The following is a 27,283-nucleotide window of genomic DNA, read 5'->3' as shown; positions in this document are numbered from 1 at the left end:
ATGCTACAGAATAGGCCTCTTACAATGATGATCTACAAGGGTATAAGTGGTTAAACTATTATAAAGCACTACCTCCTCAGGGCTCTTTAAGGCTGTTAAGTGGTAGCAGAGCTCAATAATTATGCATTTTAATACATAAAATCTGGTAGATAAGCTAGTGTTTAAAGTAAATGGGAAGAAGCACAAGGAGCACTTTTAGATATGAGTTTGAATGTAACAAAATCTTTCTACTGTATGGCTTTAAAGACTTGTATTATATATCCAAGTGTAAATAGCACTTCAGTGTTCCTGGCCAACACAGCAAGCTTGCTAATAGCTACGTGGCTGAATAGACATTGAGCACAACCTTCTTTTTCCCAGCAACATTGTACCTTACCTGCCAGCCTGACTTATTGCATCCTAACTTATTATTATATTGGAAATAAATGAAATGTGTCTAAAATGGATACAAATATTTATTATAATGCAAATTGCAAGCAGCGAAGCATCTCAAAATGTAAAGTTTAAATAGAACTGAAATCCTTTTCATATTTCATTTTAGTAAATTGACACAGTAGGATAGACACATGGTTTGCTCTCTTAATATTCTGCTTTGCTGTGTTGAGATCAATTAACTAAAGGAAAAATATATCCACTAAGAATATATACTTGTTAGAAACATTTTAAGGTCTCAGATGTTTTTAAATATTAGCTTCCAATGCTTGTTTACTTAATGGGCACATTTTACTTACATATGTCAGACAGAAAAGCACATTAATGCATCCTGAAACTGCAGGTTGCATCACTTAAAAATCAGGTATGTCCTTAACTCTGCCTCCCTGCAACTATGATTTACAATCTATACATTTATAGGTCACATGGTTTTTTCTTTGAAGCCTTTTCTTCTTTCAGCTGATGAGTGCAAAAAACAGTAAATATAAAGCAGCTGATTTTTTTAATCTAGTTTTGGCTGCAGTATGCTTCATCCAGAAGCCTTGTCAAATGGTAAATACATAGAAAAAAAGGAATAAGATTTTCTAGGGGAAATAGAAAAAACCCAAAAACAGATAATCTGCTCACCTCTATTTAACAAATAGATTGAACGTGGCCCTTAGGATATTCACCAAGGGGCTTTACCAGTTTATCCCACGTCACACATACACATACAAATACACATATATGATTCTGATGGCTTGAGGGATTATGTGTAATCATGGATGGGTGTGACCTGTGCAGCATTGCTGTTTCCTTTTTTGGTATTTCAGGACATCATTTACAACTTGAAAACTGCTTTTAATAAGGAATTTGACGAAGTTGTACGACAAAAGGAGCAGGTCATAGCACGAGTGAAAGAAAGAAACCTGAGGATCCATGAAATCTTGGCACAGCTTGACCTCCAAGTGGAAGTGTGGGAGCCAGCTCTTACAGATGATGAGATGCCAGAGCGAGCACTCACTGTTCAGGATTCAGAGGTGTCTGAAAGATAAATCCTTCTCTTTCACCCACTCAAATACAGTTCTCTACTCATCTCATTTCCAGACATTGTGTCAGTACAGAGGTGCCCATGTACTTAAAATCATCTTTTTGAGTCTTTTGCTTCCCTTTCTTTTTTAGGAAGAAAACTCTTCATAAGTCAATCTGAAATGAATAAATGTATACAATCTTAATTTATTGCTATTAAAAGTTTTTAATTCCCATAGGTTAGGTAGAAATTCACCCTGTTCTGGACAATAAGATTCAAACCAGGCTTGCAGGGATTGCTTCCACAGATAAGGGTTTCTCTGTTTTCTCTGAGCACCATTTTGAAACTAAGTAGTTTCAAGAAAGTATTTAGGTTCTAAAGGATCCTTAATATTGTACTTATAAAATAAAATGATAATTTATAAAGAAACACCATATTTCTTAAACAGTATGTTTTGCTGATCTCACTGCTTTTTTGATCAGACTTTCCTCACTTCTTTCTGGTCTCCCACCAGTCCATGATATTCCGCTGTCAGAAAAGGTATGCATAAAAAACAATTGATTTCAACAAAAATAAGGGTAGTTTGTATTATAGCATTTTAAAATGTAGCTTTTGGAGCTGTTTAAAAGAACGATTTTCTTCTTGACGAATAGAGCGGAGAAACAAAAAGCATTAAGGATTAGTATGACACCATTGTAGTGGTTCAATCCCAGCTGGCAACTGAGCACCACACAGCTGCTTGCTCACTCCCTGGTGGGATGGGGAAAAGTAAAATGAGAGAACTCATAGGTTGAGATAAGAACAGCTTAATAATTGAAATAAAATAAATTATAATAATAGTAATAATAACAACAGCAATAACACAAATTGCAATGAAAAGGAAAATAGAGGAATAAAAGCCCAGAAAAAAAAATGATGCAAATGAAAAACAATTGCTCACCACCAATCAACCAATGCCCAGCCTGTTTGCAAGCTTTGGCCAACTTTCTCCCTAGTTTATATGCTGAGCATGACATCATATGTATGGAATATCCCTTTGGCCAGTTTGTTTCAGCTGTTCTGGCTGTGTCCCCTCCCAGCTTCTTGTGCCTGCCCAGCCTCGTCACTGACAGGCAGCATGAGAAGCTGGAAGTCTTTGACTTTGTGTAAGCACTGCTCAGCAACAACTAAACATTGGTGTGTTATGAACATTATTCTCACCCCAAATGCAAAACACAGCACTGTACCAGCTACTAGGAAGAAAAAAGCTGAAACCAGGATGCCCACCTTTACAAGTGTTCTTAGTCCACATGTGATCATGTTTGGAGAAAAGAACCTTGACTTTAATGTCATTTTCTTCCTTCAGATTAAAGCTGAAAAATACTTGACTCAAGAAGAGAGAGAGAAAGCAGAAATGCTGGCTAGGCTTCAAATGGAAGGGCAACTTGCTGCTACGGTACTTTAAGTAGTATCCTTTTACTGAATAGTCGTTTGTCTCTGGTTAAGCTTATTTTGTTAATGCTGCACTGGAATATTCCAGTAAAGTAGTATGGAAAAATAAATTTCGAATGGTAGGTAATGATGATGTGTTTCTTTTTCCTCTTATTATCATTTACAATCACATAATCCTTTACTACATAGACCATCTGGGGGAAGAAAAGGTTTAGTGTTAAGCTCACAATTTTTAATGTGCTTAGTGGCACTTAAAAATAACATATCTGGTGACTGGGAACTAGATGCATTTCTAAATGCATGCTATTGCTCAGTCAAGAGCTTTGTGCTTGATAGTTGTTTGCTGGCTGAGCAACCTCTGTTCTTTAGGGATCAGACTAGAAGATCATAATGCTTTCCTCTGGCTTTAAAATACATCTGTGAAAAGCCTAAGATGGTTGTGGCCTCCAGAAAAGATGCACAGTAAGACAGTGGCACTACAACTTCTTTCATCCTAGCCTGCCATTTTCCCAGGCATAGTCTATGCCTTTGTATTCTTTCCAAACCTGCCAGAATGGCAGTTGTAAGTTATTTGGTATATGAATATCTGACCACCAGAAAACACTCCGAGAGTTTTAGCATATTTCACATGCATCACTGAAGAGCATTAAACTATCAGTGTCGCACAGAATAACTGCATGGGTGTTGTAGAAGTGCACTACCCTATTATCATTCCCAAAACTGCCAATTACTCTACTTCCTTTTTTAGTCTAAAATACTTTTTGTGATTATTCCCAGGACAGTGAGAGACTGCGTGCTCTTGATGACATGATGGGTGGAATGCTAGAAGTCAAAAAGGAAGACATCTTGAAAATGGTGAGCTGTGTTTCTGCCCTATCATTTGGGTAGCTTGTGGGCTTTTAAAGAAATGTGACATACAACTAGCAAATATTTCCAACCTGAATGATGGAAGAAAGTCAGAGAATTGTAGAATTTCATTATGCCTAGATAGACTCCGTAAGAGATCATACACTGGACTCAAAAAATTCTAGTGCCTGCATATGATTTACCCATCAACACCTGTCCCTATCACAGTGGAATACTGAAGGTATATAATCTAGTATTACCATTACAGTAACATATATGTTATTTAAAGTTAAGGCTTCTACCTTACATACCACTAAGACATATCTTTCATTAAATTTGACATGTGGTAGAGTTTGTTAGTATGCTAATGGAGACTTCATATTGCTTTTGAAGCATTTTTGTCTTTAATGTTTCCAGGATATTCCTCCACCTGCTTTTATATCCAAACCTGAGCATATTTGGACTGATGAAGAAAAGAAAATATTTAGAGACTATGAGAAAAAAGTCAAGAAGCTGAATGAAGAAAAAGAAAATTACAGAATGGTAAATTAAAAGGAGAAAAGCTGTGGGTTTGTTCACAGGACTCATGACCAAAGCTTCTGATCTTTCTCAGGAGCTACTTCTAAAAATTAATACTAATAAATAAATGAACAAAAAATATATTAAAAACAAAGATCATGTGGCATATTAAATAACTCCTAGCTTAGACAGTAATATAAGTCAATCTCTACTTACACCAATTAATATGTGCTAAAACTTGTGATATTTGACAAAAGGGAACTTTCATTCACAAACGTACCAGTAGTTTTTTAGGGTTTTTTTAGGTTCCATTCCCAGATTTGCTGATTCCATACAGAAAGAATAGTTATATTTGTCCTTCAAAGTGGTATTTGAACAACATAACTTGGTAGCCTGGCAGCACTCTCCTTCCAAACAAGTAATTTTTGGAACCTTTTGGCTGAAAAATAGAATTCCAAATTGCACGTTCTCCAGCATCTGATATACTATATCAGAGCTTATTTGTTCCTTCAGATGTAATATTGCTGCTTTTGTCCTTCCTTTTCCAGTCACTGGAAGATGAATTGGAGAAGCTTGAAGCTTCTATACAAGAAACAACACAGAATTTTGATGAGACTGTGCACAAACTCTCTGAAAAGAAAGTGAAATTAGAGATGGTCATCTATCAGGTATTGCAGAGAACATTCATTTTTCATCTATGCCTCTGTGCAGCAGGAATGTTAATTTATTTCTTATTACAATCATTTCACAGGAAGAACTCAAAATAGTCAATCTTGTTTATGCTCTAATGTTGGATGAAGAGTTGGGCACCAGAGAAAATGGACTTCGTAATTTCCTTATGAAAAAGGAGAAAGAAAAAGTAAGTTGTCATTTGAAATGCTCTGCTTAGGAAAAGAGTAATATTTAAAATGTACTTTCTTGTGAAGACTGCTTTTTTCAAATCAAAATTTTGCCATAAATGATTTTCTGACAATTTACAGGGTCACTTCATTTTTTTTTTAACTGGTGCAGGTGACATCCATTATAAATACATATGGTTTGAATAGATACTCATCTTGGTTCATCTAGAGTTCTTTGGTAAAGCTCCACACATTGAGAAGGGCATGCTGCTATTTCTTTTCTATATACAGAATCATAGAATAGTTAGGGTTGGAAAGGACCTTAAGATCATCTAGTTCCAAGCCCCCTGCCATGGGCAGGGACACCTCACACTAAACCATATCACCCAAGGCTTCATCCAACCTGGCCTTGAACACTGCCAGGGATGGAGCATTCACAACCTCCCTGAGCAGCCCATTCCAGTGCCTCACCACCCCAACAGTAAAGAATTTCTTCCTTATATCAAATCTAAACCTCCCTGTTTAAGTTTCAACCCATTACCTCTTGTCCTATCACTACAGTCCCTAATGAAGTGTCCCTCACCAGCATCCCTATAGGCCCCCTTCAGATATTGGAAGGCTGCTATGAGGTTTCCACGCAGCCTTCCCTTCTCCAGGCTGAACAGCCCCAACTTTCTCAGCCTGTCTTCATATGGGAGGTGCTCCAGTCCCCTGATATATAATATTTTTTAGTATGCAATATCAAACTGGAAGCACCAATTGTGATGCTTTTATGACAGGAAGGTGCACAAAAGAATGTGTGATGAAATCACATTTTCCACTTAGTGTCTAACATAGACCAGGGCCACACTGACTTTTTTGCCAGTTCAAAGCTAGAGAGAGGTTGTGTATGAGTATCTGACCATGGAAGCAGAACATACAATGGAATACAAAGTGTTTATATCCTTATTGACCAATTTAACCTCCTGAAGAGTTTACCCATCCCTGTAAAACCACACATAAAAAAAGACTGGAGAGTACAAGTAGTAGATCAAGATTTCAGTACGAGTGCTTACTGCCCACAGTAATAACTTTGAGTGACAGTTCCGATTCCTGTGTTCTGCCAATACTTATGTGACTCAGGTGATATAAGTGGTGGTAGTCTGCAGGTTGGTTCTGGTGCTTGGGACAATATAGCCCATTTGCCCATTTGTCTTCATGGACCTGTTCCTGAGTCCACATTTCTGTGGACTATACTAAAATATATATATATATATATATATACACACATATATACTCCTGCCTCCCCATGTCAGATTTACTTGACCTGTGCAGACCTCTGTATCTGGAGCTGCAAGGAGTCATTCATATGTGAGCTACAGGGAGAGGTTCCAAAGTATAGGCTGAAGTACTTTTAAAAGTATCTGAGACCAAGTGTATACCAGCATATGTTTTTCAAAATACATCTTTTTTGTTTTCCTTCATTTTTTAAATGTTCCTATTGGTATAATTTTTGGTCCATGCAAAGTGTCAAATACATCAAAGTGGTCTCCCCAGCAGAATATAAGCATTGAATAGCCTCAAGAAAACAGATGAGCTTAGTATCTGGACATGTAGCAGAACTATATCATGACAACAGGAAAACTGCACTCTAAAATGAAGAATGCTTTACTGGGAATTTTTGATTGGTCTTACCTGTGATGACATGAAAGGAAAAGAAAATCTCTATGCAAGTGTCAACAAGTAGCAACACGCATTCTGAAGTTTAAAAAGAAGATTTATAAGCATTTGCATATATTTCCTCCACAAAATTCTCACTTTCTTAAGCAGTGGACTAGCTTAATTTCTCACCTGCTCACTTTTTAGCAGTATCTATAAGGAACCCGCTGAAGAAGGCATTACATTGATTGCAAAAATAGCTCAAAAGGTTTTGTCTAGAAATAAAGTCTTAGCTTCATCAGTGTATATGAATGGCCATTCAGTGCTTCTGCTGGCTGAGTTTCATTCCTGAAATCTTTTGCTTTTGCTACAGGTCAAGATTGCAAGAACAATCCAGATGACAAAAAGTAAAATTGAGGCTTACATAGACATCTATGAAAATGCCATAGTTCAAGAGAAGGTGAGACTTGACAAACACAATGAGATTCAGAAGTTAAACAGTTAATGCTGTGTCTCAATACTGAGAACATACTTCACTGTAACCACAGGATGAGCTCTGGTCAATGTGCTGATCACTGAAATTAAGCTGTAAGGGAGAATATGTGCACAGAAGAATTTAATAAATAGTCCAGATTCCTGTGATACTTGGGAGTACTTGGAGGAGCAGAGCACCATGTTCTGTATTTCTAAGATATGGGCAGGTGTATGCTCTTTTGAAAAATAACATTAAGGTAACAAGAAAGATTTCTGTTTCCCTCTTAGAATGTGGAATCTAGTTTTGCAAGGGAGTTTGCTGACATACCTGCCGATCTCCTTGAGGAACTTCTCCAACTTTACAGGCAGCGACCAAAGTAAGATCCCCCTTCATTACATCTCTTTAAATACTATCACTTTTTGTGAGCCAAGAATGAGAATGTTACCTATTTCAATAGTCTCAATTATTTTGATAATCAGACTGACTGCTTTTTATTGGCTAGCTAACAATCGTTGATTTCCTATCATACTAACAGCTGCTATTTTGCATTGCCTTATTCTCCTCACACAATCTATTTTAAATGCAATCTAAGTAATCATCAGGTCTCAAAACCATATATTCTTACTTTATGTAAGATGTAGTATTGCCTGTTTGCACTTTGCAAGAGATTGGGAGTATGAAATGTTCTTAGTTGTTTGTGAGCTTTTTTTACACAAGAGAAAATTAAAAGTAAACTCTGTATGTACTCTGTGTGTGTGCACTAGGACTCCAGTGAAAGAAACTGTCCTTGACACAGCTAATCCCTATGGGAAGTGTTTGGGCTCAGCTGAAGATAACAAAGGCGCCCTTACCCTTTTAATGAAAGCCATGGATGAACTGGATAGTCCTGAGCACATGCCTGATGGCTTAGATCTGTCTATATGGGAAAGTTTTTGTCTAGCTAGACGAGAGAAAATGGAGAATGAGGAGCTGGTATGTAAAATTCTTTATTTTGCCAGTACTCGATATTTCCAGGTCTTGAACTTTTTTGGAGCTAAAGTGGTAGTGAAATAACACTGCAGGATACCTAAGCTACATTTGAGTATGAAAGTTCTTTCTGGACACAGAAGTTTTAGTTCTCCTTCAGAGGAAAAAATCAGCATATTAATGTGGACAGACTTGATCAGAAATTATTGTGATACTGATATGGTTTCATTTTTTAAAAAAAGATAATTTTCCTTTTCTCCATCTATACCAAAATACTGTTAAGGTATTTGACTTTTATGGTCTGTTGGAGTAATTCTCTCCCATTAGCTTACCTACCTTTGCACCAATGCATTCCCAATTCTGTGTCACTGGAAAAGTTCTCATTTAAAAAAGTTCAGTTGGGTGTAGCTGGAAAGTTCTAATTTAAAAGCATAAAGGTGTAAATCTGAAATATCCAGAGACAGAGATAATGAAATTTCACTAAGAGAAAAAGAAATATTATTTCCCTTCATGTGAATAAACTATGCATAAATGAATAAATACTTTTCTGAGCAGACTGTAAGGATTGTAACCTCTGTATCTCATGTGCTCTACTGGGATTCTCAAAATAGCAGGCTGAATATTTATACATACATATGTCTTCTTAAGAACTTGTCTTCTCTGTTCTTGAAGAGGCTTGCCCTGACATACAAGTTGAAAAAGTTCAGAATGTCATGGTTTCGCTTGCTTAGGTGAAATGGAAGTCCAAGACTCTGGCAGAGATGCAGGACTTTCTCCAGAGAAGAGTAGATGACAGTGACGTAATTGATTCAGATATAGAAGGCATTTTCCAAGAACTCACTTGGTAATTTTGTTTCTTTTCCTATGTTCAGCTACAACTTAATACTCCACCAAACCAGAACCAAAAGCTACAGAACTACACAGCCGTGTCCTCTAACTCTCTTTTATCTAGGAGCATTTGAGACCTATATCCCTGAAATGAGGTGTAATTACAGCACATACGAGCAGGCCACATCACTCTTAATCTATCTTCTTAGGTAACAACATCAGTAAGGATGGCACCATAGTCTTCAATGCAAACTCACTGCCCAAACACTACAACAGAAATGGCCTTCAAGGCCATATATGTGCTAGGTAGCTCAGTTAAATTTCACTCATGTAGGCCTAAGATACAGTGATCACTCCCAACTGCAATGTGTCACATGACACCCAATTTCACTGACATGCTTAGATCTGCAGTTTTTCCATGATGTAATTTTCAGATTCATTGTCATTCAGGAACAAACCCCAGGATAAATTACACAAGAAAATGGGTGCTGGCTGGGAGTCTCCTCCATTTCCTTTTCAATTGTTCAGATTTCTGTTCAGTAACACCACTTTCTCTCACAACATCTGCTAGATAGAGTATGTTAAACTGAATACAGTGATTGAAAACTTTGTATGTAGAAATAAGATGCAAATTCTGTAGTCACTTTAGGAGAAAATAGAAACCAGGCTGTCAAAGAGTAACCCCTAGATGAACATAACACTTACCAGCAATAAATATAAACATTTTGAGAATCATGGGAGGATTTATATATACCTGTAGAAGGCACTAAGCATGGTTTTTATTTTCTGCCATTTTAGGCTGCGAGAGGAGAAGAAGAAACTTCAATTGAATTTGACTATCCAGTTTTTGCTAAAGCAAGAACAGGTAGAACTGGAAAACACAGAGATCCCAGAATACAGTGATGCCATTCTCATTAGTAAGAGCATTATTGAAGAACTGAATCGCGATATCATGGTAATTTACATTATCCAATGGAAATTTAAGCTTTTTAAACAAATGTATTGTCCTTCAGGGGCTCTGCTTTTTCTCCAGAAACATCTACTTTAAATTCATTACTACACACCAGTAGGCTCAATTGTAATCTAGAAGCTATTAAGAATTCCGTAATGTCTCTTATCATGATGTAAAGATTGCAATACAGACTGCTTTCTTGATGTTTGATCAATACAATTCAGATCAATGAAACAGCAGCACCCTTTAGACATGCCATCACTCACACACACATTGTAAATAGAAAATGCTAATATCTTGGGCACAAGTTCAAAAATTCCCTCAAGCCAAACTTACAGTCATGTTAAGTAGCATCTGAAGAGTAGCTTACATTAAGATTTAAAAAACTAATACGCTTTTCTATGTAAGGTGAAATTGGTGATCATACTTAAAATAGTTCTCCGTACTTTTCAAACTGGTGATTGTGGGGATCCCTGGGAATCGCTATTGGACCCAACACTGTTTAATATCTTCATAAGTGATCTGAAAGATGGGATCAAGTGTGCCCTGGCCAAGTTTGCCAATGATACTAAACTGAAAGTGGACACTTTGAAAGGGAGAGCCATCCTGGACAGGCTGGCAGAGTGGGCTAGCAAGAACCTTATTAAGTACAACAAGGACAAGTGTAACGTCTTGTACCTGAGAAAACACAATCCAAGAGTGCAGCACAGGCTAGGACCTACCTGGCTGGAAAGCAGCTCTGTGGAAAAGAACCTGGGCGTCCTGGTGGACAACAAGCTCAGAATGAGTGAACAGCATGCTGCTGCAGTGAAGAAAGCAAGCAGGATGCTGGGTTACATTAACAAGGGTATCACCAGCAGAGATAGAGAAGTTACTGTCCCACTCTGCTCAGCTCTTGTCAAGCCACCTCTGGAATATTGCATTCAGTTTTGGTCCCTGCTATCTAAAAATGAGGGTCCAGAGAAGGACCACAAAGGTGATCAAAGGACTGGGAAGACTGCTGAATGAGAAAAGGCTGAGAGACCTGGGTTTGTTCAACCTAAAGAAAAGGCTCAGGGAAGATCTCATAAGCAAGGTCTAGTATTTAAAGGGTGGCTACAAAGAAGACAGAGACTCCCTTTTTTACAGGAGACACACGGAAAAGATGAGGGATAATGGGCACATGTTACTCCTGGAGAGATACCAGTTGAATGCTAGAGGAAAATTTTTCACAATGAGAACAATCAGCCTTTGAAATAATCTCCTTGGGAAGTGGTGGATTTCCCAATATTGGATACTTTTAAGATTAATCTGGAGAGGATGCTGGGCTATCTTGTCTAGACTGTGTTTGCCAAGAAAAAATTGACCAGATGATCCTTGAGGTCCTTTCCAAAGTGGGATTCTATGATTCTGTGATTCTATGATACTCTCATTAAACATTCTTTTTTTAGGTGTTGTGGCTGTACAAAAATAGCTTCTTACTGCTACTACACAAAGCCTTCAGTAGCAACTGCAAAATACTTTATACAGAGCAAGCTTATATTTTGTACTGCTAAAATGCCTTCGCATTCTTATAGGAAGATGGAGGGAGAGCATAGTTCTAACTTTCTTCATCTCCCTTTATGATCCAAGGCTGTGCCACAGAGCAGAAAAGGGTACAAAATTCCACAAAAGATAACCATCTGGAGCAGTCTGGAAAGACAGTGCAATATAGCATGTTTTCCTTCCTAAAATTATAACTCTGAAAACTTGCCTATCTTGTTGCAAATAAGAAGTCCATATTCTGTAAAGTGTGTTAATTAAGATTAATCTATTTTTTTCAGGCTCAAGGAGAAGAAAAAATTGCTAGCATGGTGGAATATAAAGACTTCTCTAAAAAGATATTTCAGCTGGAATGGGAACACAGGAAAATGAGAATGCAGATAGAAGATCTGCAACAGAAGGCTCGGGATATTGTATCACTAATTATTTCCAAAGATCGCCAGCTAGTGAGTTACTTTCTCTTATTCATATTTTGACTGCAGAATACTTTGCTGCCTATACTTGTAAGATCGTTTCTGCCTCATCTCTTACTTCTACTGGGAAACCTGATGCCTAATATTTCAACAATTCAGTTTTACCCTGGAGATTGATCAGTGATGAAGTTCTTTAGGATGTTCAGGCATAAATGAAGGCAAAAATAGCCCTAAGTTTTAGTATTTCAAAATTGGCAATGAAAGTAAGGAATCAGGGTTTTGCAGCCACGAACAGATTTTTTAAATCAAGCACTGTAATTTCCTTTAAAGTGAAAGGTCTGAAGTGCCCTCATCTGGTATCTCACAGAAACAACATAATTTCTGCTCAGGGTACAAAGATAGAGCATTCCTACAGAAGCCTCACTGAGCCCTGCTCACTGCCATTTGTTGACCCAGTAGCAGAATGACAGGTAGTTGTTTTGCCATGCCTGACAGGCAAGAGGCAGCAGTTGGCCAGCAAATCAGCACCCACATAGCTTTGAACAAGCCCAGATGGCAGGCCAGAAAACATAGGTAAAGGCTGTGGGAGAGAGACAAGGATAACAGTGGGAGAAGAGAGGGGCATGAGGAAAGATTGTAGGGGAAACCCGAGGGTATTGTAGTATGGGATGTAGAGGGTTGCAGAAAAAGCTGATGAAACTAAGGCAATGAGGTGGGGGGCAAAAGACTTACAGTAAGGGATGTTGTAGGATGAGTATACTGCAGTGTGGGAGAGCTATAAAGCAAGCACAGAGAAAATGAAGAATGTTGGAGAGCATGTAAGGGTATTGCAATACAATCAGAAGATGAAAAGAAAATCCAAAACACATGTTTTGCTCAGGCTTCATTTGTTTTTCTACTCTCCAAACTGCTTGTTCACATCTGAATCACACCCAAGGGACTTCCATAACTAACACCAACAAAACAGCTTTCCAACAAGGTGATGCGACAACACACTGGAAAGTTCTTGTAGCACACTCATCACCAGAGTGTTGCCGTTAGCTCAAACTTAATTTAAACTGATGAACAGAACTACTGCCCTTCAGAAAGACTTCAACTTGCCCATGGCAGAGGCAGATACCAATTTAATCAGCACCTGAATGCTCTGAGGGGCTTGACATGATTTTGTGAGTAGAAATGTGAGGTTAGTGGAAAAGACAAGGCAACAGAGACCCCAACAAAAGGAACAGAAAGAAAGATGGCTTGTATAAATGTGTGTGGACAAGGACCTGAGAACACCTGGAATAAGGACTATTAACAAAGCAGTGCATGAAAGAAGTTTGGTGGTGTAGGTAAGGAGCCTGCTGGGTCTTTCCTGTTTCTCCTCTTCTAACTAGAGCAGTCCACAAAATTTTACCAGTCACTTTGGTGGGGCAATACTCTGGAAGGATGAATCTGTATCTACAGAAACCTGTCTACTGCCTATTATGGGTCATACAGCCCACTCTACCATTTGCCATTTGATAAAGAAGTGTTATAGTAGCAGTCCTCAAGAAAAATCTTCAGTAAGTTGTCTGAAACATGAATTACTATGGAGATACAAGAACAGTAAAAGAAGTAAGAATTACTAGGAAGCCACTTGACAGAAAATAATCACTTTCTTCTCTGGCCTAAAGACAGACTGTACAGCACTTTGCTTTCTAGCTGTGTTAGCTTAGACTACCTAATAAGCAAAAGTATAGCTTGGGGTCTTTTTGATAACCTCACAACAAATTTACTTGGTCTTTGTTTCCATTAACACATAATAGTTAACATTCTTTTTAGCAAGGGTACAGTTTAATATTCACACAACATCCACAAGTATCTTTACAACGTCCATTTATGATCACTAGTAAGCCTTTCTGCTGTGTAAAACTTTTGGGTTTTTGAGTTTCATGTAATATAATTGTCTTTACAGAAGTGGGAAATTGTTGAGAACAAACAAACAGGCTTAATAAGATTGTTTCTTTCTGGTTTTAATTCATCAGCTCCTAACTGTGCCGAACTACAAAAGCAACGTTGCCCACCGCATTTCAGTGATGGAGCAGACTCTTGGCATGATGGATGAGGTAAATCCTAAGTGAACCACCACATTTGAGAAACATTTTTAGTTTAAGTGCAACTCCTCTCCTTCACTAGCAAGAGGTATTTGTAAGGATTAAGTGCAACTGATATAGGCATGCTAAGTCAAGGACTGTTGCAGCATAGCCATAACAGTACACACAGATGGATTATCTATCTATCTATCTATCTATCTATCTATCTATCTATCTATTTCCATGTATTTATTCATCTGCCTTTAAATAGTTTCCTTAGCTTGCATTGAGCTGTCTACAGTAGCAGTTCTCTAAAGTCTTTGGAAGCAGTCATTGTACATGGATTGCTGCATAGATCAACTCTATGGAGAGAAATCTACTTACCCTGTTACTAGAACTAAATGCTTTCCTTCCTGAACATCTGAATCATAGAATCATGGAATAGTTAGGGTTAGACAGGACCTTAAGATCATCTAGTTCCAGCCCCCCTGCCATGGGCAGAGACACCTTGTACTAAACTGTATCACCCAAGGCTTCATCCAAAAGATCAGCTTATAACTTCTTACACAGCATTACCTATAAAAGTCACTCTCTCATTTCTAAAGAAGCATTCTTCCAGTCTTCACTGATTAATGTTTCTCTTCAGGAGTGCCAGCCTGTTCCTAATATCACTGCCCCCCTATATTCAAAATGAGACACAACGGTCTGATTTGTTGGCTCCCTCATCTATTTCAGCATTCAAATTATCATTATCCTTGTTTTCAAGTGATTCCACTGGATTTTTTTTCTAGGTTGCTTTAGCTGGCATAAGCCTCCTCTTCCTCTTCAGGCTTTAGTATTTCTTTTGTCCCTCTACAGCTCATCCAGCCACTTCAGCATGACCACGCTTTCTTTAGCTGCTCCTAGAAGCCAAGAAAGTTTCTCAACTCACTGCTTCCACTTGCTTCCTTCACTCCCTTTGCCTTTCAAGTTTTACCTTTAAAAGATCTCTCTCCCTGGCCCATACTTGGTCCTTGGTCCTTGTCAGCCACTTAAATTAGAATACCATAAAGCATACTGTAATAGTGTGCATGAAAGACACTACACAAAGCAAAGCTAGAATGTGCTGTTAGTCCAACCAAAATACACAAGTTCATTGAGCTACCATGCAGTGCTTATGATTATAGGTTTCTATCATAAGTTTGTCAGAACAGCTTTTGTATAATCTATATTTGCTTTGTTTATTTGGAAATTGACAGCTGCACAAGAAGAATGTGAAAAACCGCCAGAAAAAAGTTAAACAATTGGAGAAGTGCATCAGTTTAAAAGAGCAAGAAAACTATGAGCTCAGCCTGGAGCTGAAAGAAATGCTGGTCTCTACTTCAGAAAGGAGACATATCTTTGAGGCAGCTGGTGAGTCACAGTAACACACTTAAGTCACAAACAAAGAACATTCAGAAAATACCTCCAAGGCTACATGGTCCTGTTCTCCATCAGCATCAGCTAAGGGAGAAGGAGCACCTATTGATTGATTACTGTGTGCAAAACTAGCAGTGCCCTTTCTCCCACAACAGTTTAACATTGTTTATTTAAGAGTATACCTAGAGACTGTTGTTCTTGTACCCAAAGCTAACTACCTAAATTGTTGAAACTGTTCAAGTCAGAATATTACAGTCATTAATATCCTCATCAGGCAAAGGGCTTTCATTCTTTCTCAGAACTGTTCAACACACTTGCTTTCACCATTTAAGGGATCAGAGGTAGTAATGTAAAGCTGAGAAAGGTATTCATTATTACAAAAACTATAGAGTTCTTGCCACTAATGGAAAACAGATATTCAAAATACTTGCTAGAAACTAAACGAAGTATTCCCACTGCCTTTTGGAATTTCTTTTTGCTTTATTCAGTACTATACAGGCTCTTAGGCCCAACTGTGAGCCTTCTTTAAAGTGCTTGCCTATTTTATACAGAACTTGGAATAACCCCAGGACATGTCCAATAGAAATATAGACTGTACATCCCCTACAAGTACAGGCTGACCCTTATTATTTTGTTTTATGCAGACACACAGCATATTGCTGAAAAGGTTGCAAGGCAGCGCTACCAAGAGATTCTGAAGCAGAAACACCTACGGGGGCAGATCAAGGAAGAGAAAGAAGAGTCTGAAATTCTTCAGGCACAGGTTGAAAGACTGCGATCAAGACTATTCCCTATTTTTTAAAACTGAGAGTCCAGGTAGATATACAATACCATGGTCATGGCTAAGAAAAGGAGCTTTAACATCTACTTTTTCTCCCAGAACTTGCCTTTCCACAAACATAATTCTTCTGTAATTTCTTTAAAAAGAACTTGTTTGAAAGATGTATGTTTGTCTGTTTTGTATGTTTTATACCTATTTCAGTTCATGAGATTTATTTCTGCTGTTTTGATTATATAAACCCTATATCTCATTGCAGAAAACAGGGTACAAGATACTGTAGACCGATAGAAGAATGGGTGTATTTGTATAGCCTTAGTCTGCAATATGCAATTATAGAACATTCTGAAAGTGAAGTACTGCATGAATTTTCATCTGCTAAAATTTACATCTTTGTTTTTGATTTATTTTTGCTTCTTTAAAACTATTTGCACCTGCAATGGCAGAGGTGTAGGTTGCGAGGTTAAGTTATGCTTTGTCATGACCACGTGTGCTACCTGGCCCATGCCTGAAAGCTGCTGTGGCTTACAATAGCATAATTACCCACAGCCACCATTAGCAGTGGCTGCTACCACTGGCAGAATCACAGGAAAAACAGGTTGGAAACATCTGGCCTTCTGAAATAGTTGCTGCTGTCTCCCAATTCACACTGATATGCAGCCTGTTCTCCTGCCAGAACTCTCCAAGACAGCTAAGAAAAACAATGAACCCTTGAAATAATTAACTACTGCTGGGTACTGATCTACCTGCACATCTTTATTTCGCTCTTCCATGACATGTGTCAATTCTTCTCCTTTCATAAATTCACCTAAGTTTTTAACCCATTCCATTGCAAGAGCATTAGTAGCAGGTCCTATGCCTGGGTCAGGGCAACCCAGGAACAGCTATATGTAGGGCAGAGAAGTGATTCAGAGCAACCCTGCAGAGGACTTGGGGGTGTTGTCAATGAGAAACTGACCATAAGCCAGCTTCAGTATGCACTCACAGCCCAGAAAGCCAATCATATCCTGGGCTGCATTAAAAGGAGCGTGACCAGCAGGTTAAAGGAGGTGATCCTGTCCCTCTGCTCTCGTGAGACCCCACTTCGAGTATTGTGTGCAGTTCTGGTGTCCTCTACATAAGAAGGACAGGGAGCTGTTGAGAGCAAGTCCAGAGGATGATGAGGGAGTTGGAGCACCTCCCCTATGAAGACAGGCTGAGAAAGTTGGGGCTGTTCAGCCTGGAGAGGAGAAAGCTGCATGGAGATGTCTTAGCAGCCTTCCTATAGCTGAAGGGGGTCTACAAGGATGCTGGGGAGGGACTCTTCATTAGGGACCGTAGCAATAGGACAAGGGGAAATGGGTTTAAAACTTAAACAGGGGTAGTTCAGGGTAGATATAAGGAAGAAATTCTTTACTGTAAGGGTGGTGAGGCACTGGAATTGGTTGCCCAAGGAAGCTGTGCATGCTCTATCCCTGGTGGTGTTCAAGGCCAGGATGGACAGAACCTCGGGTGACATGGTCTAAGGTGAAGCACCCCTGCCCATGGCAGGGGGTTGGAAGTGGATGATCATAAGGTCCTTTCCAACCCAAACCATTCTGTGACTCTAAAGTATCTTAGTTAAAAAAAAAAAATCTACCCTTGGAAAGAAAACTACTGCTGTAACTGGGGTCTCTAAGGATTCTGGTTACATCTTTATTCCTTTTGCAAGGTGGTTTTCTGCGGAAGCTTGCCTAGAAGCAGCAAAATTTGCCAAGGAACTCAGTGAACAGAACCACCCCCTTTACCAGGCACCATCATCTTTTTTTACTAACCTCAAGAGGCAGAAGAAATAGTGTCTTAATACTCAAAATGTGATTAGCAATAAAGGTTCTCTTCATTAATTCTCTGTGGACAGCAACAATCAATATTGTTAAGAGCAAGTTGTGGGTACAGATTTAAGTCTAATAAGCCCGATCAATGTTAAAAAGGTCTGTATGATCTTTGATTTTCTTTCCCATGGGAAACAGGAAATTGCACCTGTAAACAAACCAGTTATGGTACAGCCAGTAAGGAATGTGACTGTATATAAAATAATATTCATAGCAGAGTAGTTACGACTCACATATTACATTTGACAAGCAGAGATCTGAAAGAAATAAAAGCAGGCAGAAGTCACCACACTACACACACAGGTAATCATAAGAAAATAAGCAATTTGAGGCTAAGATAAAACAGCATTTAAAAAAAAGACATTTATTGGAAGGTAAATGAAATGCTGAAGTTTCATTCAGCTTTATGATGCTGTATTGGAATCACTCCCTTTAGACAAGGCCTTGTTTTTCTTGCTTTTTTGAAAAGAGAAAATACCTGGCTCTCAGATGAAATAGTAGAGGAGAGAGGGGTTAGTTACAGTTTTTTTGCCTTCCCTTCCATTATATCTCAGGCTGTGGGAGAATGCTTAAGAGAGCTTCTCTGAAGACAGCTGACTGGACTAGTATCTGAAAGTGACTTCATTATGGCACATTTCCTTCAGGAACAATTAAAGCTATTGAGAGCATCTCACTATGGCTTCAGAATATTAACAACATGAAAATTAGTTAACTTCCAAAATGCTGTCATTAACTGAATGGCAGCAGGAAGACGTGTAAAATGCGGACATATCTATGAACAATGAACTGAACTCTTCCCCATCAGAACGTCAACAGAAGTGATAACTTGAGTTACTATATCAGTACAGGTAACCTTGCAAAGACTAACCAAAGAATGGGCTGCCTTCTACCTATTAAAGTATGGCTTCATTTAATTTGATTTTTATTAAATAATGATTCATTAATCAAGTTGTTAAGCCAGAACAGCACGAGTTCACTGTTTTCTCTTAGGTAATGCCTTTTACAGTGCCTACTGTATTTAAGTACACAGCTTTAAAAGTAACTCCCAAGAAATCCTCATAACCTCAAAGCATAAAGTCCACTGTCTGATCAATACTTCTTATGTGATCAGAATTCATTCAGTCTTTTCTGCTTTTGCATGTGTGTAATTCAAAGCTTTTTACACCTGTAGATTATGAATCTACAAAGTCTTCTTCTGTTCTGCTGTAGTGCAGTAATTGGTCTTCTAATCCAAAAGTATCTATCAGTTGAGTGAGACTCACTTTCTTGCCGTCTGCAGAAAAGGCGGACTGGAGTTCATATAGCATCAGCTGGGTACTACTTCTCCATTTCACTATCAGAGCCTGCAGTTCAGACAGGTTGTTCTGAAATGGGGACAAAAGAAACAAAAAAAAAATGTTATCATTTGCTGAAATGTGGAGTTTTTTGATACCCTGCAGATCTATTTTTATAAATTACCTTAAACAGACACTACACAAACACCACACAAGAGCGAATACTGTGGCTCAATTAATATGTGATGATTACACTATCAATTCCACTTCAAAGAATTACCAAAAGTGCTTTTTCAGAGGTCTGCCTCACCTTAGATCGATACATCTTAACCAGTTTGAGCCTCCGAAGTAGTTCTTCTTTCTCTTGCACTTGTTTCAGCAGGCTTACTTTTTCTTCCAGGGACTGCTGCTGACTAAGACGAGTCTGTAGCACATCAGAATTCTCTCCAGATCCACAGAGACCACTCTCCTGTAACGGACTTTTGACACATATATGTCCAGTGCCATTTCCTTCTAGGTTTTCTGAAGTATCTTGCAATGTGGAACAATCTGTACTTGTCTTTGGCAGACACCCTTTGTCAGCATCAGGACAGTCTTTTTCTTCAGCATTTATTTTGAGCCGCTTTGCCACTGCAATATTAGCATTAAATGAACGTCTTGTTTTCCTCAATCGCTCCCTCAGAGCTGCACTCATTGGCTAGAAAATATTAAAACCAAGGAAAGAGATGGATCAGAATAACCTAATTTTTGATCAAATTTCAAAGAACTGTTTACCCTGGTTATTATCTACATAGACTATAATGAGTATGTAAAGATGATTGTAAAGCTGGAATTCCTGATTTTCTCCATAGTTTTCACAAATTTGAAGAAACATCCTCTTTTCATAGAATCATAGAATAGTTAGGACTAGAAAGGACCTCAAGATCATCTAGTTCCAAGCCCCCTGCCATGGGCAGGGACACCTCACACTAAACCATATCACCCAAGGCTTCACCCAACCTGGTCTTGAACACTGCCAGGGATGGAGCATTCACAACCTCCCTGGGCAACCCATTCCAGTACCTCACCACCCTAACAGTAAAGAATTTCTTCCTTATATCCAGTCTAAACCTCTGCTGTTTAAGTTTTTTTTCATATGTATTTGCACACCCAGCTGCAAGATATGGAAAGATCTACTTCCACATTTTGTGGGAGCAAAGCCTGTATTCTGCTGAGGCAAACCTACTCATCTAGTCTTTATGCAGAAAGTATATGGCATATTTCAACATGGCTAATATTATTCCATCAAGTTCAATTCCCTCCTCTAGTTCAATGGAGAGGAGGGTTAGGTTTTTTTTTCATCCCACATGAGTGCCTGTATAAAACATCTGTATTCTGGTTGACAGTGTTAGAAATAATCTAATTTTGACTTGTTCATGCTTTTAGATTCTTGACTGATAAGCATCTAGAGAGTGATTTTTTTTCTTCAGAGTTAGTTTTCATGACACGTGCCTAGTATTTTCACTTGTGAAAATATACTACAATATGGGGGAGAAGGATTAGTTAAGGAACACTTGCAAACTAGCCCTATCCTGTATAGGTCCAGGTACTGAGTGTGACAGCATCACCATAACACATGCTAGGATGAACACCAAAGCAGAGCTCAGCAGTACAGAGAATGTAGGAACTAAAAGCAGTGTATTTTGTTCAAGTGTAAGCAGAAGGTCAGCCTGCATGCACAGCAACCTCGAAAATTAGGATTTGGGAAAACTGAAGATGACAGATTAAAGAAAAAATGAAAATAACAAACCCCCCACCCCAAGCCCTAAATACTATTTACATTTATTAGTATGGCATTTGGTTTATACAGCTCCATCACTTTGTTTTCACAGCAAACACCTGCATATTCAGAGCAAAGCAGACTGAGCACATTCCTTACCTGGACAACATTGTAGCTATGCATATAAGCTGCTTATCTTTAGCCTTCCAGCAACAGTATCTCAGTGACTTCTGACTACTTAATGGTTTCACAAATATTTTTGTTACTACAAAAAGTCACATTATTGGGAAACCCAATGAGTTTTCATACCTGTTTCCCTGAACTAGTCGCCTGTGGAGCTGCTGCCCCAGAATCCTTTGGAGTATGGCACAAAGATGGCAATTTATCAAGAACTGGTTCTTCCATCTCACAATGGATAGCAATTTCTGTTAAAAGACAGAATAAATTACGTATGGTGCCATTTTCACCTGATTATAAAGAGAAATGCAGAAATGAGGAAAAAGCCCTAGTAAGAAGTACTAAAGCTGATTTTCTAATTGGCAAGTTCAAAAAAGACATCTTGCTTTGTGAGTGGCTTCAAGAGGATTAACAACACTACTGACTGGTATAAAGCACTATACTATGAATTTTGTAGGTTATTTTCCCCTCAATCCTAAAATTCTGGATTTTTTTTCTTTAAAAAACAAAAAATAATATAAAGTCTTACAGTTACTCTCCACAATATCTGTTTTTCCAACCTGATATCCTCTTTCAAGTGCTAAAAAGGAGCAAGACAACTTACAAAACAAACCCGGTACAGTCCATCTATAAATCAGACATTGCATGGATCAGATTCTGCAACACTGAACTCATCAAAAAAGGTCACTCCAAACAAACTGTGCTTTCTTAACCTGGGTGACCTTTAATGCTTGTCTGACTCAAAGGAACAATAATCACTAAACCAGCTGTGAAGAACCAGGCCTTTAATTTTAACTGTATCCCAAAGAGAGACAGAAGGATTGTTGGAACCACAAGATTTTTACTGTCTCGATGTACAAATAATCTTTTCTAGAAAACAAAATAATTGGCTACAAAGTCCAAAATAATCCAATCTCTCATTTGAGCCTTCTGGGGATGCTGCTTAAAAAAGAAATTACTCACACAAGTAGAATTTTAAATCGAAAGTAGCATCCCCAGTCTGCTCAGAAAAGAATCTCAATTAAAATGACAAGCCCTGTCTCCCAGCATGTACCAAAGGGCACACGGGTCCTCAATTATCTTACAAGTCAACATTCCTCCAGTTGTTCAAATTTCAATATATCGTATTTGATTTAAAACCTCCCAAACTTGAGCAAACAAAATCCAGTTAACTGGGTATTTTAGAGTTTATCAATTAAACAGGAAGCTCACCGCACCCTTTAAATACAATGGAGGCTTTTATTTCTTACTGTAAGCAAGAGCCTAGAAGAAGCTGCCTCATGCATCTGTATACAGTAGGTCATAAATATGTAACCAGTCTTCCCCAGCAGCAAAATCAGTTCAAACTTAAGAGCTTCAGTAGAATCCTATCTTGCTGTCCTGTAACTCTTCCAGTGAGATTGTCTTCAAATAACCATGACTACAATGAATATTTTTTCCAGTGCTTCACTAATACTGTTATTTGAACTCTGTTTCAAAGCACATTCATAGAATCACAGAATGGTTTGGGTGGGGAAGAACCTTAAAGTTTATCTCATTCCAAGCCCCCTGCCGCAGGCATGGACACCCCCACCATACCAGATCACATAGATATGCACTCTTAAAACCCTTCCCCAGTATCTCAGCTCAAGTATCCTTTACATTTTCAAGCTGCAATGTTATTTATCACACAGAAAAAATATTCTTTTATCTAGTAAATAAGGAAAACTCGGGCTAGAAGGGGAAAAAAGGACAATTTTGCACTTCAGTACTATATTTTTTTTTTTTTGCTTTGGGTAAGTCCCCGATGCTACGTGCTTTACTTTTCCTGTTTATAGCTACACTACGTAACAACACTCGCTCCTTCTACACCCTCCTCTCACCAACCGAAGGCTCTGTTATCACTCAACTTTCCTCCAGCCAGCTCTACACCCTGCAGAGAAGCAGAAAGAAGGCTGCCATAAGGCAGCCCATAAGCACAGCCACAGACCCGAGCTCTTTCTGAGGTGAGGCACCACAGAATGTCAAGAGACATCCCAGAAACGGAGCACCGGAACACAACCGCAGCCCGAGCCACACGCCGCGGAACAAAGGGAGACCCGAACAGCGCCTCCGGGACGAGCTGAGCCAAGATCCAGGATAAGAACCAAGGAAAGGGACAGCCGTGAAAGACCCGCTTCCTCCTTCTCCCACCCCAGCACTGTGGGGAGAGAAGAGAGAAGCCAAGCGGATCGAACCCTCACCGACCGCGACGCTTCAATCTCCCGCTTCCGGGAAAGGGGAGGACTCAGGGCAGTGCACATGCGCACTCCGCCATATCGCCTTGCGCCTGCGCTCAGGAGAAGGGGTGGGCGTGGTAATGGTGTGATGCGGGCGGGCGCAATAAGGTTGTTAACACGCTGGGTCGGGCGGTAAATGTGGGATCGGGTGTTGCTGTGGTGAAAGTGCCGAATAGAGGAGGGTTTTTGGGGCCCCGGTGCGGGGCACCCAGGTGAGGGCAGGGCAGGCGCGGCCCAGCCTCTTGGCACAAACAAGGAAAGCTCAGCTTCCTAGGCCATCCGTCACTTCTACCTCAGGCACTGTCTGCTCGCAGAAGGGGGATGAGAATGTGTCTGTACCTGAGGACACACTGATGTGATCTGAAGAGCACTGTCTTGGTTGTGAGCGAAGGAGAAGGAAGTGAAGGAACTTGAGTGGAGAACCAGGCAGGTGTATTGTAACAAGGAGCAGCCCCAGCTGTAGTTGCAGTCATGCACTTCAGAGCAGGATTAGAGTTCCCCAGCTCCCAAAGACTCTGCTGAAGCAAATGTGATTTTTTTTATCAGCAAACTTTCCTTCCAAGCTGCTGACCTGCTTTCTCCACATGGACTTGGCATTTCTCAAAACTGATTTGCACAAAGTGTTTTTCAGATATAACTGTCAGGACCAAGCAAGTGAGCTGCAATGAGCTGCAGAAGTGTAACAGCAATACGTCCCAGCCCACAGGGATGAGGGCTCTGTGGTTCCTTCAGCACTGCTGTTCCATGCTGTGCATTGAGGCCTTGCACAGCTGTGCCTAGTGTTGCATGTGGAGTATATGCACGCATGTGCTTTTGCTATATCACGCCCTTAATTTCTGCAGCACAAATGCATTGATTTCCTGCCTTACTGTGCCTCACAGCCACAGAGGAGGATGTGCATTTGTCTCTTCACCTCGTGTAACTCCATCTGTACTGAGCAAGACACACTCTTGCACTGAGAGGTGAGTAAGCACTGAGGGCAGATGTGATCACATATTAGCCGTTACTGTGCTTTTAAACACAAGTATACACAGATTCACTCACTTCAAATAGAATTTCACAGAGATGATAACAACCTTTTTCTCTCATACAATAAAAAGTATTGAAGCATTCAAATCCCACCTAGAACAAGTCACTTTGGGAAATCTGAGAACTCGGGGCCTATGTATTTCTCCTTGTATAGGAGTTACTGGGTGAAAGTAATTTAGACTGTTCCAGTAGCAAATGAGGCAAGTTAGATTATGTGACTAAGTTGTGTGATCTTTTATAATCATCTAGTGAAAAACCTCAATATCTCAACTGTTGAGGCAGTTTGGAGGCATTTTTTAAACCAGTAAACCTGCCTTTATTTTGTTTAATACCTGCAGCTGGCTTAATGTCATAAGTTTAGTTTTGGTGGTATTCTTTGTTTTGTTTGTGGTTTTGTTTGTTTTTTAATGTTAAAAATGGACTCCTGAGCACAACAGTAAAAGTGCTACAGACTTGCTGCTGCAAAGGTATCAGTGGGTTGGACCTCAGATACTCTGGAGCTTTGAGATGGCATGTGTCCAAGTTTGCAACATAATCCCTTCTGACTGAAGGATGGTCCCTGCTTTAAATTACTCATACTCTGTTGTGCAGACATGTTAACAGTTGAGTTGCACAAGAACAACAGAAAGTTTGAGATTTTAGATCATTTGCCAGCAGAGATTCCAGTATGATTTTACAGGAACGTAACACCTGAAAAAAATCATCCTGTGCATTATCATTGCTACTTTACTCGAGCAACACCCACATGTCCCACCCCAAGTAAAGATTACAGTTTGCTTGAGATTGTGAATACAGAAAGACGGGTCCACAAACTGGGTTTATGAGTTTAGTGTACTACACATAGTGTAGAGAAAAGGAAATGCTATCATCAGTATTCACTGATGGGTAATCTAGGAAGAGGCCCTGTTTCAGGTTGGTATTAAATATTTAGCTGGTTTTACCACATTTGCCTATGGATTTACTTGGTGTTTACATGTACTACTGCAAAAACATGACTTGTCCAAGACCTGAAAGAAGGGCCCTGATGGAGCTGGGAACTAGAGTGTCATCAGGCACTCTCCAGTGACTATCCAGTACTTTTATTGCAGAAACACAGTACCAATGGTTATTATGTTATCTGCAACTTGGTGATAGCAGACAGGAGACAAACATCTTCCTCTCAAAAAGTGCACATCTGTTTACCTTCAGCAAAATGTGTTACTTATCCTGGCGTGTTTATGGCACATGGAGAGTGTTTCTCATACTGTTCAGTTAAGCTCACTAGTATGTACAGGCAGGTAGAAGGTTCCCTGCAAAACAGGCTTTATTGAGAAGTATCATGCTGTTGTTGGATTTATTTTTTTAGATTCTTTTGTGATCAGAGTAGTTTGGGGTAAGCAAAGCATAAGAAAAAAATACAGAGGAAATTGTGCACAGGGTAATAAAATTACTGAGCTCTATCTGCTGAACATATTGCTGCCCTTCAGATAAACTTGTTTCTACAAGGAACTAGATGGAAAATGTGCTTCCTTGTTTTATGTTCTTTGGTGTTCCTGTGATGACATTGTAGTGATTGGATATTTTTTTTTCAGTTGACACAAGTTTGTCTGCACAATAGAAAGACATTCTCTATGTATTGTCTGTTTCATTAATTTTATATTATCAGACAAGCACTAGGGCTCACACATCAGCAGTGACAAGACAAGAGCATCTTATATTTCCCTATATACATCATCTGTAGTAAAAAAGCCAAAATGGAAAGTAATAGTAAAGGATACTGGCTTTGTGTTCAGAGACTCCAGTCTGACCTTTCTAAGTTCTCTCAGAGTGCCAGGAGCATCGGAGGACTTCCATTTAACAGCTTGCTGGCCAGCACAGCCAGGACTTTTCTCTCTAAACATTACCTGTGAGTAACTGAGATGTTAGTCAACATACTGTCTTAAGGCACACACTTGAGAAGGATCTGTGTTACCTTCTCTCATGTCTCTGAAATCTGTTGATCTTGTTGAAAGCCAAATGATGTATCCTGACGCATGAAGTACACTCTGCACTGTCTGCGTATTCTCTCTCGCCTGAGGCAGGAGGGTGGAGTGTTTTTATGTGCCTAACCACTAACTGCTGCAGAAATTTTCAAATCCTATCCACCTCAGCATGGGCCTGGGGCTGTGTTTTTGCTGGCTGTAATTCACTCCTCAGAAAACTGTTCTGACTTGACTATAGTCATGTAAATATATCAAGGGAAGGGCTTTATAGACCAGATTCCAGGAGTAAAACCAGTTTACTGCAACAAAACCTGTCCTTGGGAGATATATTCTGCTCTCATAATAGTGCAAATGTCCAGTAATTACAGTGAAGTCACTAGAAGGACATCAGCATGAAGCCAAAGCAAAAGTTAAGTTTTGTTGCTTTTTCTGCTTTACATTTGGGCCTGGCTTAAACGCTCCCTTATTTTTTACTTCAATTTTCAATGTATGTGTCTTGAAAAGAAAAACTGGCATAATTTATTGTAGCTAAGGGGCACTTTAATTTGCCATTACAAAAGATAATGCAAGAGAAAGCTGAGATGGGCTTCCTTGGCCTCCTTGCTGCATGTGTGAATGGCCAAGTGGGTGAGGCATAGGACTAATAAAAGGGAAGGGCACAAGGACTGTCTCTTGGTTTTGTGTCTGCTTGTGGGATTTTCTTTGACACAGGCATGCCAAAACCTACAGTTTGAAGTCTTTACGAGGCTGTAGCAGACAAAGGAAACAATAAACAGACCTTCCGTGTTCATGTCTTTGCTGGAGAACTGATTGATCATTACCTTAAGAAAACTCAAGCCTTTTCAATCTATGCCCTCACCTAAACTAGTCCCTGGT

At 39.3% G+C, this 27,283-nt stretch overlaps 2 protein-coding genes across 4 annotated transcripts in view; one reads left to right on the top strand and one right to left on the bottom strand.

Moving 5' to 3' along the window:
- The window catches only part of CFAP43 (cilia and flagella associated protein 43), a 45,509-nt gene extending 29,129 nt beyond the window's left edge, over positions 1 to 16,380 (top strand). Inside the window, 15 exon segments of the mRNA XM_034062084.1 lie at positions 1,245 to 1,451; positions 2,787 to 2,876; positions 3,650 to 3,727; positions 4,136 to 4,261; positions 4,786 to 4,905; positions 4,989 to 5,096; positions 7,088 to 7,174; positions 7,477 to 7,565; positions 7,954 to 8,161; positions 8,887 to 8,999; positions 9,782 to 9,938; positions 11,738 to 11,902; positions 13,876 to 13,956; positions 15,162 to 15,315; positions 15,966 to 16,380. Of these exon segments, the coding sequence (XP_033917975.1) occupies positions 1,245 to 1,451; positions 2,787 to 2,876; positions 3,650 to 3,727; positions 4,136 to 4,261; positions 4,786 to 4,905; positions 4,989 to 5,096; positions 7,088 to 7,174; positions 7,477 to 7,565; positions 7,954 to 8,161; positions 8,887 to 8,999; positions 9,782 to 9,938; positions 11,738 to 11,902; positions 13,876 to 13,956; positions 15,162 to 15,315; positions 15,966 to 16,123 (1,941 nt within the window). The 3' untranslated portion in view covers positions 16,124 to 16,380.
- Positions 16,381 to 18,848: 2,468 nt separating this feature from the next.
- On the bottom strand, positions 18,849 to 23,417 carry SFR1 (SWI5 dependent homologous recombination repair protein 1). 3 transcript variants are annotated; one of them, XM_034062092.1, is made up of 4 exons: positions 23,382 to 23,417; positions 21,292 to 21,407; positions 19,534 to 19,920; positions 18,849 to 19,313 (listed from the first exon to the last, which is right to left on the bottom strand). In XM_034062092.1, the coding sequence occupies exons 2-4, from the start codon at positions 21,385 to 21,387 to the stop codon at positions 19,122 to 19,124; spliced, it is 675 nt and encodes a 224-aa protein (XP_033917983.1). In that variant the 5' UTR covers positions 21,388 to 21,407; positions 23,382 to 23,417; the 3' UTR covers positions 18,849 to 19,121. The 3 variants fall into 3 exon arrangements, with proteins under 3 accessions (XP_033917983.1, XP_005154596.3, XP_033917984.1); XM_005154539.3 differs by lacking the exon at positions 23,382 to 23,417 and adding an exon at positions 23,129 to 23,161; XM_034062093.1 differs by lacking the exon at positions 23,382 to 23,417 and adding an exon at positions 21,689 to 22,776.
- Between the last annotated feature and the right edge of the window lie 3,866 nt (positions 23,418 to 27,283).

This window comes from Melopsittacus undulatus, chromosome 4 (assembly GCF_012275295.1).
Source record: "Melopsittacus undulatus isolate bMelUnd1 chromosome 4, bMelUnd1.mat.Z, whole genome shotgun sequence".
NCBI lineage: Eukaryota > Metazoa > Chordata > Aves > Psittaciformes > Psittaculidae > Melopsittacus > Melopsittacus undulatus.
This window is presented reverse-complemented; position numbering and strand designations above follow the sequence as displayed.